The 13759-nt window shown below is 39.5% G+C and overlaps 1 protein-coding gene across 1 annotated transcript; it reads left to right on the top strand.

Moving 5' to 3' along the window:
- The first annotated feature begins 8221 nt into the window (after window positions 1-8221).
- Window positions 8222-12445, top strand: LOC116907043 (cytochrome c oxidase subunit 7A2, mitochondrial). Its single transcript, XM_032909997.1, has 4 exons — window positions 8222-8349; window positions 9367-9456; window positions 11568-11652; window positions 12244-12445. Exons 1-4 carry the CDS (start codon window positions 8332-8334, stop codon window positions 12300-12302), a joined length of 252 nt encoding a protein of 83 aa, XP_032765888.1. The 5' UTR covers window positions 8222-8331; the 3' UTR covers window positions 12303-12445.
- The last annotated feature ends 1314 nt before the right edge of the window (window positions 12446-13759 follow it).

Below are 13759 nucleotides of genomic sequence, written 5' to 3'. Positions count from 1 at the left end.
CGCTAATGCTTAGTGTTCATTTTTAACCCAGTCTTAGTCCACAGTTTAACTTGTCCATGGTACATTTGAAAAACATCATTAATTGTTAAAATTATTGTACTTATATTTATTAGTCACTGACAACATAATCACACAACTTATTAATGTTACTGAGGGTTATTACCAGGAAGTAGTGAGACTGTTATGTTCTCGGCGGACTGACTGAAGTTGGGGTTCTATCCAGGAGAGTGGACCATGAGAGCAGTGAAGCCCAGCAGGCAGTAAATGAAACCCTTACCTAAGAGAGGGGCAGGTGAGAGGCGAGGCTTGGGAGGCTGCTCTGCCGCTGCCCCTCCATCTGTGTGTAAACATTGCCTGAGGGTCAATACAGGCTCTTTACGTAGCAAAGTTTTCTTTTTTGTAAACATAAACATTGGAGTTTTAAGTGTAAAGGGGGTAAAAGTGCTGTAGTCACAAAGTTTTGATGTATAAAAGCCTGTTGTAAAGTGAATGATCTAGAAAAGTATTTTAAAGTCCAATTGAGCCCATGCACCCATCAGTTAGTAAATGTGAAAAGCACATTTTTCCTGATGTCATTTTCTTTTAAAATAAATGTATTGTCTAAAACCAAATGAGATGATGGCGATCTTATTTACATATATTATATAGAGGTGTGTGCAGTTTTCAAAGTCAAATAAGTTATTCACAAGCCATTATGATGAAGAAGGATAATCCTTGGAACACTCTTCCTTTCATTCCCAGAGATTCACACGTAAACACACAAAACATTTTTTTAGTTAAAAATAAATGACATAAAAATCATTTTTGACCTTCATAGCTCACTAATAGCTTGACCACACACACATTTTAGGTTAAAAGTAATTTTCTCTCCGTTACTGCTCTGATATATCTGATCTTAAATGCTTGCCTCTCAGTTTGCTGCATAGGTATCCTGTGTGTTCACTGTGTAGTGCAGATGTCTCCCTTTTACAGAATTCGGTTTGATCTTTCAGCACCATCATCCTTCTGTTGAATTAACAATACACATTTAGAAAAATTAGTTTCTAAAACTTTTCACTTCTATTGTTCAGCCTACTTTTTGGTGAATATGTTTTGATGTGTATGTGTTCATGCTCTGTATATGTGTGTACGTGCTTGTGCATGTGTGCTCATAGACACAACATTCTGTTCCTGTCCTCCCTAGTCTCTTCTGGCTTTTCCAGTCTTTACACCCTGACTTCCACGGTGGCCCCAAAGACTTGTGGGTGATGTAGATGTCCCAAGTTTCACATGAGCATCCTGTTGACATTTACTCTCTGCATTGGTCAGTTGTCAGTTCTGTGTAAACCACCATTCACTTGTGGGAAGAAACTTCTCTAACAGCACTGTTTTATGGGTAATCTAATAGGAGTTTGGAGGATAGTTTGATTCTGTGTCCCTTTAGCAGAAAATAGTAGTAGGTTATTCCTGGGGCCTGTTGCTCCTGGCAGCCTTTGAGCAGAAACAAAGTTTGGATGAGAAGAGTAATAGAGATCTGACCTTTTTGTTGTGTACACCTTTCAACTGGCCATTTTCAGGCCCAACCCTGAGTCTATCCTTTGCTGTAACTTTTGTCCCATGTCTAAGCTTCTGAAGGCCTGTGGACCAATAGGCATGCTTTGTAATGATTCTGTCTCATGCTTTAGATTACAGCGTCCTCTGTCCACTTCAATTACAGTATATCTGATTGTTTCCCACAAATTTGTTGGAATTGCTTCTTTCCCTGTCTTAGCTATTTGGGCCTTAAACATTTTTTATAAGATTTTTTTTGGTACACATTACTTTTTTCCTTCTTTGTATACTTCTGTGAGTTTTAATACCATGATTGGATACTAGACAGATCCACTGTGTCCAATAAACTCTTGTGAACCATCTCTTCATTGTACCCTTTCCCCAGGATAGCCAGGTGTCCTATATCTACATACTTTGTCTTCTGCAATATTCTAAATAGTGTCATACCACATGCAGTCTTTTGAAGCTAATTTATATTACTTTGATTTTTGAGGTTGGTCTAAGGTGAGGTGTCCGTCAGTTATTCTTACAGCTTTCTTGTTTAGTCTTGTTTGACTGCAGTAGGAGAGAAGAGAGAGAAGTGTTTGATGTTGGTGTACCATCTTCACTGTCTGTAGTAATAAGAAAATGAACTCACTTTTACATTTTCCAAGCCTAGCATGCCACTTTGTTTCAGGCTTCAGATGAGAAAAAATGAAGTCTTAGAAATATATATCAAATTATATTTGAACTAATCCATCTCTCCACTTTGAGAATCAGTGCTTTATCATAATTCGAGTGTGTTTCCTTTTCACTCAAAGCTTGTAGGTTTTTTTTTAATTTTCAGTTTATATTCATCATTCCATGTCAAAACTGCATTGTGTTCTGTTCATTGACACCGATCTGAAAGATTCAGTAGAAAGCATAGAAATAGATCCGCAGGCTATTAAACATTTATGCGCTGTACCTTCAGATTTCGTTATCTCCTAAACCACGTACGCATTCTTTCTAATGTTGGGATTTCAGTACCTTCTTAACATTTTGTTTTGAGAAATAAAGGAAGTGATGGATGGAAAGCATATAGAAAAGATTATAGCAAATTAGTTATGCCACTTAGCTTTATGTCAGCGTGATGACATTGACTCTGCAGGGAGTCAATGGGGAAGGGCGGAGAAGAGAGAAAGAAATATTGCAGCAGCGTTTCTTTGGGGTTAGCACACAAGGCCTGTGGTCCAGAGCAGGTCAAGGCTGTTGCTCCTGGCAGCTGGACTTGGAGATGTGCCAGCATTTTCTAGGTAGTACGGTTCTTGAAGACATGAAGGGGTCATGGAGAGCAGCTGAGGCTCAGCATTAGGAGAAGCCATTGGTGAATGTGAAGCCTCAGTTGAAGTAGAAGCCCCAGGACTGACAGGGTCATGGACAAGTTTAGGTATGGCACCATGAGGCAAGGTTAAAGTCCCTTAGAAGAGCCCAGGTGAGGCTACTGATAAAAGTGCAACCCAGTTCCAGTGGAGACTCCAATACTTTAGAGATGGCAGTCTGATAGGACCACCACCAAGGACCAGTGTTCACAGAGTAGAGCAGCTTGGATTTGAGCCTCCTAGGAGACAATTTGTTGTATATGACAGAGCCAGAGAAATGTCACCGCCAAATGTTTTGGAGTCCAGAGAGCCTGAGTGAATCCCAGAATTCTGACATCGAAGTTTATACTGTTGGACTTTGGTTGTGCTTTGCTCTAACTGTGACTGTGCCCTTGGTTATTCCCTCATGGAATATTTTTTTAAACTTTGGAGTTTTAGAAACTTTTGACTATCTTAAAGACTTTTGGACTTTTAGATAGTTGAAATTTTAAGACTGGCTCCTTTTAAAAGTTGGAGTGTTTTATATTGTGATATTGATGTTAATGTGAGTTTTTTTGGCGGGGGGAAAACAAGAAAAGAATAGTTGTGGCCTAACAGTGACGTGTTTCTGTGTCACGCTGACAAGGGGTCAGTTGTGCTGGCTAGTTTTATGTCAGCATAAAACTATGACAGAAACTAGAGTGATTTGGGAAGAGAGAACATTAATTGAAAAAAAAAATGCTCCCATTAGATTGGCCTGTTCGTAAGTGTGGGACTTTTTTTTTTTTTTAAGTGTTTGGTGTGTGTGAGATTAACTCTTATCTTGTGAGTGGTGCCACTCCCTGTTAGGTGTTTCTAGGAGTATATAATGTGGAGAGCTCTTGGTGACGCTTTAAGGATATTGGCAAGAATTTGACACTGGAGTAGGACAAGGAAGTTGGCTTAAGAGTTTGATCATCTTGATAAGTCCCTGAATACCATGGGAATCTTTGTTTATGCCTTGTTTGTTCCTTGACTACTTTGTTTATGCCTCAGAAATGGCCATATTCATTGCACGTACCTAGAATGATATGATAAAAAGCAGACTGGAAAAATTAAACCCACTTCAGCACTTGCTGGAATCATACTACAGTATTGTCTAATAAGTCTTTTCTTTAGTCCTCACTCCCTCCCTTGAGACCCTGTTGACTGAGCGGGCTTGGTCAATATAAGAAAGAAAACTCAGCATGCATTGAGGAACAAGCCAGTAAGCAGTGCTCTTTTGTGGTTTCTGTATCTGCTCCTGCCTTGAGTTTTTAACTTCCTTTGATGATGAACTGTGATGTGGACATGGGAGCAAACTAACTCTTTTCCTTTCCAAGTTGCCTTTGGTTATGGTGTTTCAGCAAAGGAATTGAAACCCTAAGTAAGCCTAGGTACCCAATGAATTGTTTCTATTCATGTCTGTCAGGTCAAACAATTTACTTTTTTTACTTTTATCTTGATACTTTTCCTTTTCTTTTCCTTTTCATCTTTAGCATCTGGCTTGTGACCAACTCTGGGATTTTCTTTCTACTTACCTTCCTTAGTTTCCTTTGTATTAGTTATGTTCTGGACTCTTACACATACGTCTGGAACAAAATGAGCACTTCATTTGTTTAGAGACAGTGTCTTACTGTGTAGCCTTGCATGGCCTTGAACTGGACTTGTAGGCCAGAATTGCCCTCACACAGCTCTACCTACCTCTACCTCTTGAGTGCTAGGATTAAGATAGGGACCACCATACATGGCCTTCTAGTGAATTACCATTTTTCACTACCATTTTTTTTATGTGTATTCACTGAGATTCTCCTGAGATCCAAGTAATTCACTCCTTTAATTATAAAACAAGTGATTTATATCAAATTAAACTGTTAATAACACAAACCTAGCAATCATTCCATACAAGCCTGGCTCTCCTTTTGTTAGATGTTGAAGGTGGAATGGCTGCTGGGTTGTATTGAGTCTCTACTGGGCTATATAACTCCTTGCCCAATAAGTTTCTTTTACCCTATTACGAATTAATGTAAAAAAAACCAAAAACCCGTCTTTTCAGCTGCTGGTTTTTTATGGTACCTTGTGTCCACTCACATAGATCCCCTTATTCATCTGTGTCCTGCTGCTGTTAAATTCAGCCTGTCTTCCTTCCTTGGGTTATTACAAAACCTGACTCTGGCCCTCATAACTTGGGGTCTTGCAAGCTTTTAATTACAACCAATGCTATCTTAAAATGGAGTCTGTATTGTAAGCCTGCACTCCTTAAATCTTTGAATGCTTCTAAGGCACTTTCAAAGTGATACTTAAGTTAGTCATGGCAAACAGCCCTCTGTGAACTACTCCTCCTCCTGTCTTTTTGCCAATCCATGCTATTCATTTGTTCCCCTCTCTGCCTGAGTATTCTCTGCCTGAGTATTCTCTGCCAGCTGCCGAGAATTTTCTTCTGTTGTAATAGCTAATGAAGTTTCAACGTAGAAACCACAACCACAAAGGTTTCTGGTAGAGAAATATTAAGAAACGATCAACCGTCCATCCATCTGTCATACACAATAAAGGGAAATAGTAATCTGGAAGTGACACTAGACATTCTAGTTTCTCAGACACATTCCTTTATTAAGCTTGGACTTATAAAATGAATACACCCAGCAACTTCAAATTTCTAAATTTAGAGTTAAATCTCATGTCAGCAATTCCTCCAAAGCCATTCTGTAATATAAAAGAACAAGAACAACAACAAGCAAAAACAAAACAACCCCAAACCGATGTTTTGGAAAGGAGCTCATTTTGAAAGCTCTTATGTCATTGGATAAATTCAGAGACCCGGTAGTAAATTTCTAGCACATTTAGGAGGAACTAGTAAGGTCTGGTAGACCAAGGCAAATTTCAGTCAAATTTTTCTATCCAAGTGATGACAGTTAAGAATGCAGAAACAAGCTCTTGCTCTCTTGCCTTCTTGCTTCTGCTCTGACCTCTTGACGCCCCCCGCCCCCACTCCACACCCACTCCACACACACTACGTGCTCATGGTCAGCCTCTACTCCCTTGTTGCTCTGCCTTTCTCTGTCTCTGCTACCTTCTCGACTCCCCGACCCATGCCCTGAATAAGCTCTATTCTATACTACGACTACTACTACTACTACTACTACTACTACTACTACTACTACTACTACTACTACTACTATGCAGAAACAAGCTATAGAGAACCCTGGGACTGGCAGAGCTGTGGAATGAAGCCAACACATTAGGTGGTTTGTTCTTGTTCTGCTTTCATATTCATGGGTTTTTATGTGTGTGAACAGAGTCCTATTTGTCAAACAAGCTTTTTTTTTTTTTTTTAATTTTTTTTTTTTTTTTTTTTTGGATGATGGGAAACAACGGTGACAGAAGATGGAGATGGAAACAAATTAAGGCTTTTGCAGAAATAAGACCAAGAGATGTTGCTGGCTTGGTCTGCAGTGGTAATATTGCAGATCATAAATGGTCAGATAAGATTCTGAAGTTGCACAGATAGAATTTGATTGTAGGGTTTGGTAGGAAAATTGTAGAGACTTTAAGAACTAAAATAAATGAAAGTATAAACTAGTATGAATTAGAGAAAGGTACTTTGAAGTTTTGGTGTTGCAAGGATTTGGAGCCAAACAAAAACTGGAAGGACCAGTGTGAAATAGGGCTATTAGGAGAGTGATGTGGAAACTTCACTAAAAGTCCTGTGTTTTACACACATGCTGTTCTGCTTGCCTTGATGGTTTATTTCCAAGTTAAAATGTACTCTTGGGGGAATGAGCAACTGTGCTATCTGTGGCTAATAATGCAGAAGCTTGCCTAAGAAGTGATTTTTAAAAAGACTAGCACAAAAGGCAGGGCACACAAGTTTATAAAGAAGTCTGTTTTTATTCCGGAGAGAATGGAGTGGTAAACAGTTTGGCGTGCTTTCCTTTTTAAAATGGAATGTGTTTGTAGATGGAATGACCACTAAAGAGAATATTGTACTCCCTAAGTGACAGGGCTGTAAGGATCAGTATCAACAATAAATACTTTTAATGTGAAGTTGGTTCTTTTTGGACAGTCTTCCTAGGTCTGCCAAGCAGTATGCATTCACTGTTGTTCAGTGGTCCATCTTTGATAGTGCCAGGGGAATGGTAAATATATATATATTCTATTCTGAGAAAACTTATATTCTGTGGTGAAACAGAGACCACAGCACAAACTTTAACGAATTCCAATTACAGACAATAAATGTAAAAAAAAAAAATTCCCCATACCCTAACTATTGGTATATATTGTAAGTATGCTCAATGTTACATCAAATAATTCAGAGGTGGTAGAAAATAAGTCCATCATGATGGGTGTTTATAAACTTGATAAGGAAGAAAACTTAGACTGTAGAGTCTGACATAGAGTAGGTTATGAAGAAAAAAGTACCCCAAGAGTTGAAGGAATTAGGCATTACCAGTTTCTCTTCACTCAGCACTGTTGAACCCGTTTATCATTAGCTCTTACTGAGATGGCAATGAGGTCGTTTCTAAGTTTACAAAAGGGTGGAAAGAAATTTGTTGTAGTGTTGAGTAGATTATTTTTAATTGCACATACATTAGGGTGTGCAGAAGAATAAAGGCAGTTGTAAGGAGGAATAGTTAAGCAAGACTGATGCAAAACACAAACATCCTATCTGTAAAATACGCGCACCTCTGACAACTCCATCAAGGAGTGAAATGTACAGCTGATCTGAGAAAGCACGACGCAGTCGTTATTTGTGTTGAACATGGATTAAAAATGTATTCCCCTCTTTTCAGCGTTTTCCCAGACTCAATAACGAAGCCAGCCAGTTCCAGTCTGGGGACACAGGACGAGCATCCAGCACAAGAGCTTTAGCAGAAGGTGCTAGATACCTGTGGATGCCAGCACCGGTCTTTCCTATATGATCTCAGCACAAAGACTAACGCCTCCCAGTTTCATCTGTGGAAAACAAACCCCCAAACTGAACTCTATCCGTGTTAAGAGGAGCTTTTATTTATTTAAGCTTGCACGAAGTAGCTTTGACAGCCATTGTTCCTTCAGACTGTAAACAATGACTCAAAGCCTTCTCAAAAGACAAGCTATTTCCGGATAGTCTGGTTGCCCACTGATTTCAGCAGAGCGTACGAAGAGGGCTGCAGACATCACGCCTCTCCATTGCGGGCGGCTTTTGCTTTCAGTTGTGATTCTAGGTCCCACTGCGGGTGCCACAGGGCCGAGACAGGAGGTACAGATGGATTCGGAGGTCCGGAGGGTAGACCGGCCGCTTCGAGGAGTCGCTCTGGCTCTCCCTCCGCTCTCTATGGTCCGGAGCGCGAGCCCCTCCTCTTCCGGGAACGAGCACTCTTCCTTGACGCACGCGCAGCGCCAGGAGGGAGTTCCGTTTCCGGTCTGGTGGTTTTCGATTTTTGGCGTTCAGTAGTCGCGGTTGGTGGGTAACAACTGAGCTAAGATGCTGCGGAATGTGCTGGTAGGTAGCTTTGGGGATTTTACTGGTACTGGAGTATCGGGGCCGAGAGTGAGGTACCTTGACAGTAAGCCGTGCTGGAAATGGGACCGAAGACAGCAGCGGAGTCACCTTGGCCGGGCGTCCTTTTCCCTGACCTTCCGACCACTCGCCCCTGGCTATTTCTGGGTAGTTTAGAGAGAAGAACACGATCACATTTGGTTCCTAGTCACTACTGCTTACTGTTGCTTATTGGTAGCTCTGATGTAGTCTCTAGTGGGGGATCTCGAACACCTGGAAACACTAGGCGGGAAGTGGCTTTTTGTTGTCATTTTGTTTTGTATCATAGTGGAAAAAATAAACATTTACACGATTCCTACCTGATTCAGAAGTAAGCTAAAGAACTAAATTACACAATTTTAGTTGGGATTTAATGGGTTTCATGATTGAAGTGTAATGGTGATTCTGAATTACCTTTAACACTTGGGGAATAAATTTTATTAATGTACCAATACCATTTAGAAAGTGGAATGCATATTTGTCTGACTTAAACAAGACCTAGACCCCATTACATTTTTCTTAGATAACTAGGAGTGTTCTAGCATGTACCCTCCACTGCAAAGTAATTTTTCGGTGCCTTGGCTATCCTGTAGCCTAGCCTCTGCCTCCCTAGTGCTGGGATTAAAGTCTCAAGCCACCGTTGCCTTGCCAGGAATAGTTTTTTGACATAGGCAAATATTAAATTTCTGTATGTCATTGTATTTTGTCCAGTGGATATAAAGTACTATTGAGTAATTTCAGGCACAAGTTATATAGGTCATGACTTCTGAAGACTTTGGAATGTAAAATGGAAGACAGCAGAAAGTAGACACCATCTGGAAAATTTGGATGCCATTCTTGACAGGTTCTTGACTTTATTACTGACAAGTTCGATAATGGTTTGAATCTCAGCTTCCTTTCACAGTGTGAAGGGTTGGAAGTTGCCTTTGCAGGTTTCTTTAGACTAAGTCTTATGTGATGTGTGTGGATTTTCTGTTTCAGGCCCTTCGTCAGATTGCCCAGAGGACCATCAGCACCACTTCACGAAGGCATTTTGAAAACAAAGTTCCAGAGAAGCAAAAGCTGTTTCAGGTACTGAAGTATTCTAGGTGATTGTTAATTGTAATAGAGCTGAGAAGGTGGAGTAAATCCAGAGGATCTGCTTCTTAGAGGCTCTCAAGTTTTTGTTTTTGGTTTTTTTTTTTTTTTTTTTTTTTTGAGCATAAGTAAGAATATTTGCTGTTTTTAAGAGGTGCTCAGAGAGGTGGGGAAAAAGGGAAGAGGATTTTTGTGTGTGAGGAATTTATGATGAATTGGTATTCTTTGGGGGCAATAATTGCATAAGCCATCAAAAAAGGTCCACAAACAAACAAACAAAAAGCAGAAATCCAGTAGATGTTAACAGGGTGTAGCATACCTGCTGGAAAGAGTACAGTAAATAATTCTAGGCTTCTAAGGAAACATCAAAAGACCCAAGGAGAAAAAGCAAAACCTAAAAATACCTGTTTTAATCACTGAATGGGGGGAAGAGATAAGCACCTTAAGTGTGGTTATGTCACTGGTATTCAGAGAGTTGCAGATCTGTAAGAAATGCACATTAATCTCACCATAGCGGTCAGGGCAAGAGATGGAGATCCCTGTGGAATGTGGCAGGCATTGCAGTTCTGATTGGCTCTCAGTTAACCTAGTACTCTGCTCCTGCTGTAACTACTGCATTCTGGTTGGTGGGTTGGGAAGCTGCCGAGGTTTGGGGTATGCTATGCCACTTTATGGAGCCAGAATATGGCTTCTCTGACATCTAGATGCTGGCCCCTCCATACTGGTGCAAGAGGAGTCCAGCCAGCTATGAAGGCTGCCAACACAGTTCTTCCAGCCCCCTCAGGACACAAGTTTTTATATACCAGCTTGACTGTGTCACTAAGAAATGGTTGTGACCTGTCACTAACTTTTTGGTTTTATAGATTTAAGACGACTACTTTATCTTGACTTTAAATGTTCTTGAAAAAAAAAAAAAAAAAAGGGGCAAAACGGGGGGAAAAAAGGTCGCAGGCAGCCCTGCATAAAAAATTCCTTCCCTTCGGGGAATAACCACCTGCAAACAATGAATCGGCAAGAAAGCAAAAAAAAAAAAAAAAAAAAAAAAAAAAAGCAAAAAACAAAACAAAAACCAAAAAATAACAAATAACAACAGCAAAACTGTAGCTTCTGTGCCAGCTATTGGAACTGTCTTCTCAAAGCAAACAGATATGAGTCATAATAGATTATGTTTGCCAGGAGAAAGATAGCGTCAGTCATAGGCTTTCTTACAAGTTGAGCAGTGGTGTATTAGGGACAGTTTAGCTGGTACTGGAAATATTGTAAACACATCTATCACGTCAGACCCTTCTGTAGGCTGCATGCATGAGTATAAGGAAATTGAAAAAGGATTTTAACCCAACCTATAAATTACTGGAGGATTGACTAATGTAGTTTAGACTCTTTTTTCACCCAGTAGAATATTATGTAGCCATTGAAGAGAGATTTAAATGGACAAAAACTGTTTTTCAAAATAGTGTATACCATCATTACATTGCATAATGCCGTGTTATATATTAAGTACATATAACTTAGAAGAATTGGTAGATAATAAGCATTAAAAATAGAGATGTATGCCGTAACTGTTAATGGGTGATGGTATGTCTTGGACAAAGGCCCTGTAGACTAGAACAGTTACCCTTTATAAATAATTAGATTGTGAATAATTTTTGTTTTCTTGTGATGTGTGATTTTTCTCTATGCAAAAGTAGTAAAGTATTATACATGCTACATAAAAATAAGATTCTTAAGTGGATATAAGATGATAGACTACTGTTATAAATCAGAGCCCCCTACCCTATTTGGTAAGGGAAAAAATCTTCCTGGTGATTGACTGGCCGGTATCTTATATTTACATTGTTGAATTCAAGGAATATATTTTACTACTCTGGTTTGTATAGTCTCAAAAAGACCTCATTAGGTCTCAAAAAAGCTGGAAAATGATGCTGTCTTTTACAAGTTTGTAAAAGAGAAAGTGCTAGTAGAGAAAGGAAAAAAATTGTAAGCCTCTTAAATTATGTAAATTCTGGGAGTATCTGTAGCTGTGGGTTTAGTATGAATAATTAATGTCCTGCCTCTTAACTGGAAACGAGTGACACATGCATCAATGTCTTTTTGTTTTTAACCAGGAGGATAATGGGATGCCAGTTCATCTGAAAGGCGGGACATCTGATGCCCTCCTCTACAGAGCCACAATGCTTCTGACAGTTGGTGGTAAGACATCGTTTGAGTGTTTACAAGTCAGGAGCAGCTGTGTTGGCTTTCTTGCTTTTGTGGTGTGTTTATTGCAGTCTGTCTGCACATCATCTCCCTGCCCCTCAGATGAGCATTCAGGAGGGCAGTTAGAGCACACTAAGCATTTGACCATTAAAGCCGGTTTGACACGGCAGGTTTGTGGTTAACAGAGCTAGTTTTCTACAGATGTCACTAGTCATTCTCAACCACCCAACCCCAAACATTCAAACTACAATAGTAGGGGTTCGAAAAAACAAGTTTGTATTCCTTATTCTATTGAAGGATATTGTTGTGCTACATCTACATTTTAAAAATAGAAATGAGGTAACGATAAAACTAGATTAAGTAGTTTTTTAGCATCTATCAAGATACTTTTATGTTTGATCATGGATGTGTATGTATGTTCCCACTAGAGATCAAACCCACGAACTTAGGCATTAGATGCAAACACTGCTTTTGCGGTATTCTCAGCCATTAAGCTTAACAGCAACTTTGTCTTTAACGTTTGAGCTGAACTACATATGTGTATGCACTGATATCAGAAGTCTTAGCCCTTCATGTGTTTCTCAGGAACAGCGTATGCCATCTATATGTTAGCTATGGCTGCATTCCCCAAGAAGCAGGACTGACGTCGTCATCCCAGTCTCCACATGGTTCAGTTTCATTCACTGCGCGATGGACCAGGAACCTGATGAATAACTGAACTCTTCTCTGGGGATCAATATTTATTGATGTGTATTAACTGCCACCAATAAAGCAGTCCTTAACCATTTATTGTCTCCCTTTCATTTGAGAATAAATTATTGGTAATAAAGTTTTGGGTCAGCAGTTGGCAAATCTTAGATAAGAAAAAAAATTTAGAAGTTGTTTGTCTGCAAATTTATCTAAAGCACCATTGTGATAACATTTAAGCAAGTTTTACTTTTAGCACCTAGGAATATTTAGTGGATGGTCTTGAACATCATCTGAGCTTGACCATTGAAAGGATGTTGCTTTGCCGGCTCTCCCCTGTCTTAAGGCCTGGCTGAACTGCTGGGCACTGCTTGAGTGGAAGTAGGTCCTGTGGGCTCTTACTCCATTTTCTACGCTGCGTGCTGACTGAGTTCTGTCTCCTAATTAGGGTTTACTCGGCTGCAAAACAACTGAGTGCCGTTTCTACATTCACAATGGGTTTTAAATGGTTTTATTCTAATCCTTAGCATAAAGCTTAAAAACCTGAATTTATAAAAGTTTTGGGGGACTCTAGGGAGTCAAACATTTTTTTCTTTCTACATGGTGTACCCTGGTAATCTCTGAGAAGACTGGAGACTACCTATGTTAGAATTAAGGGAAATTTATGAGGAAGTGTTTCATAAGCTTCAATTTCTAGGTAAAAGTAAAATATATTTAGAAAACTTGAGCCATCTGAAATAGCCACATTAGCCTTTGCTATAAAAACATGAAGATTTGTGGTATTAATTTTTATCAACAAGTTACCAATTAGATGTTTTAGCATCTGAAGTTGAAAGGATCATTAGACTGTAGTATGTATCTTGCTGTCATTAGAAGGAAGTAAACATTAGAGGTCTCTAAAAGCCGAGAAAGCTCCCCAGCGCTTAGAAATTGGACCAAGCCAGTGTCTAGTGGTGAAAGTAACCACTGATAATATTTTGAAAAGAATGGTCTGGGGCTAGTTTGCATAAAAGATTTAAAGTTTTTATGACAGGATGTGAAAGGAAAACCAGGAAACATAGCTTGGAGTCTTTAATAATAACTTTAATTTGATAACCCATAGGTTTACTGTCTCATGCTTAATCAAGTAACAGTTATCGAGAAGTTTTCTGAGACAGTTTGAGTATGTTGCCCAGGCAGCCCTGGAACTCAGGATTGTTTTGCCTCCACCTCCCAAGGAACTGAGATCTCGGGCTTAAAACACTTGGCCCAACTCTACCTAAAGTTCCCCAAGAAGTTTATGCCAAAGCATCCTGCTTGGGGCCAGGTTTAATGTACTACAACTATTCAAGGTGAAGCTACTGCTAAACTGGATTTGCAGATGAAATTAAGTCTCCTGCAGTTTTACAAAGCTTTAATAAATGGCAGCATAAGA

The sequence above is a fragment of the Rattus rattus genome, chromosome 8 (genome assembly GCF_011064425.1).
Source record: "Rattus rattus isolate New Zealand chromosome 8, Rrattus_CSIRO_v1, whole genome shotgun sequence".
NCBI lineage: Eukaryota > Metazoa > Chordata > Mammalia > Rodentia > Muridae > Rattus > Rattus rattus.
Note: the sequence above shows the minus strand (reverse complement) of the source record. Positions and strands in the feature narration are given on the sequence as shown.

What these genes read in the sequence shown, in the direction of transcription:
- LOC116907043 (XM_032909997.1), top strand. An exon ending in AGAAGCAAAAGCTGTTTCAG is followed by an intron (nt 9,457 to 11,567) that starts GTACTGAAGTAT and finishes GTTTTTAACCAG; the next exon opens with GAGGATAATGGGATGCCAGT. An exon ending in AATGCTTCTGACAGTTGGTG is followed by an intron (nt 11,653 to 12,243) that starts GTAAGACATCGT and finishes TGTGTTTCTCAG; the next exon opens with GAACAGCGTATGCCATCTAT.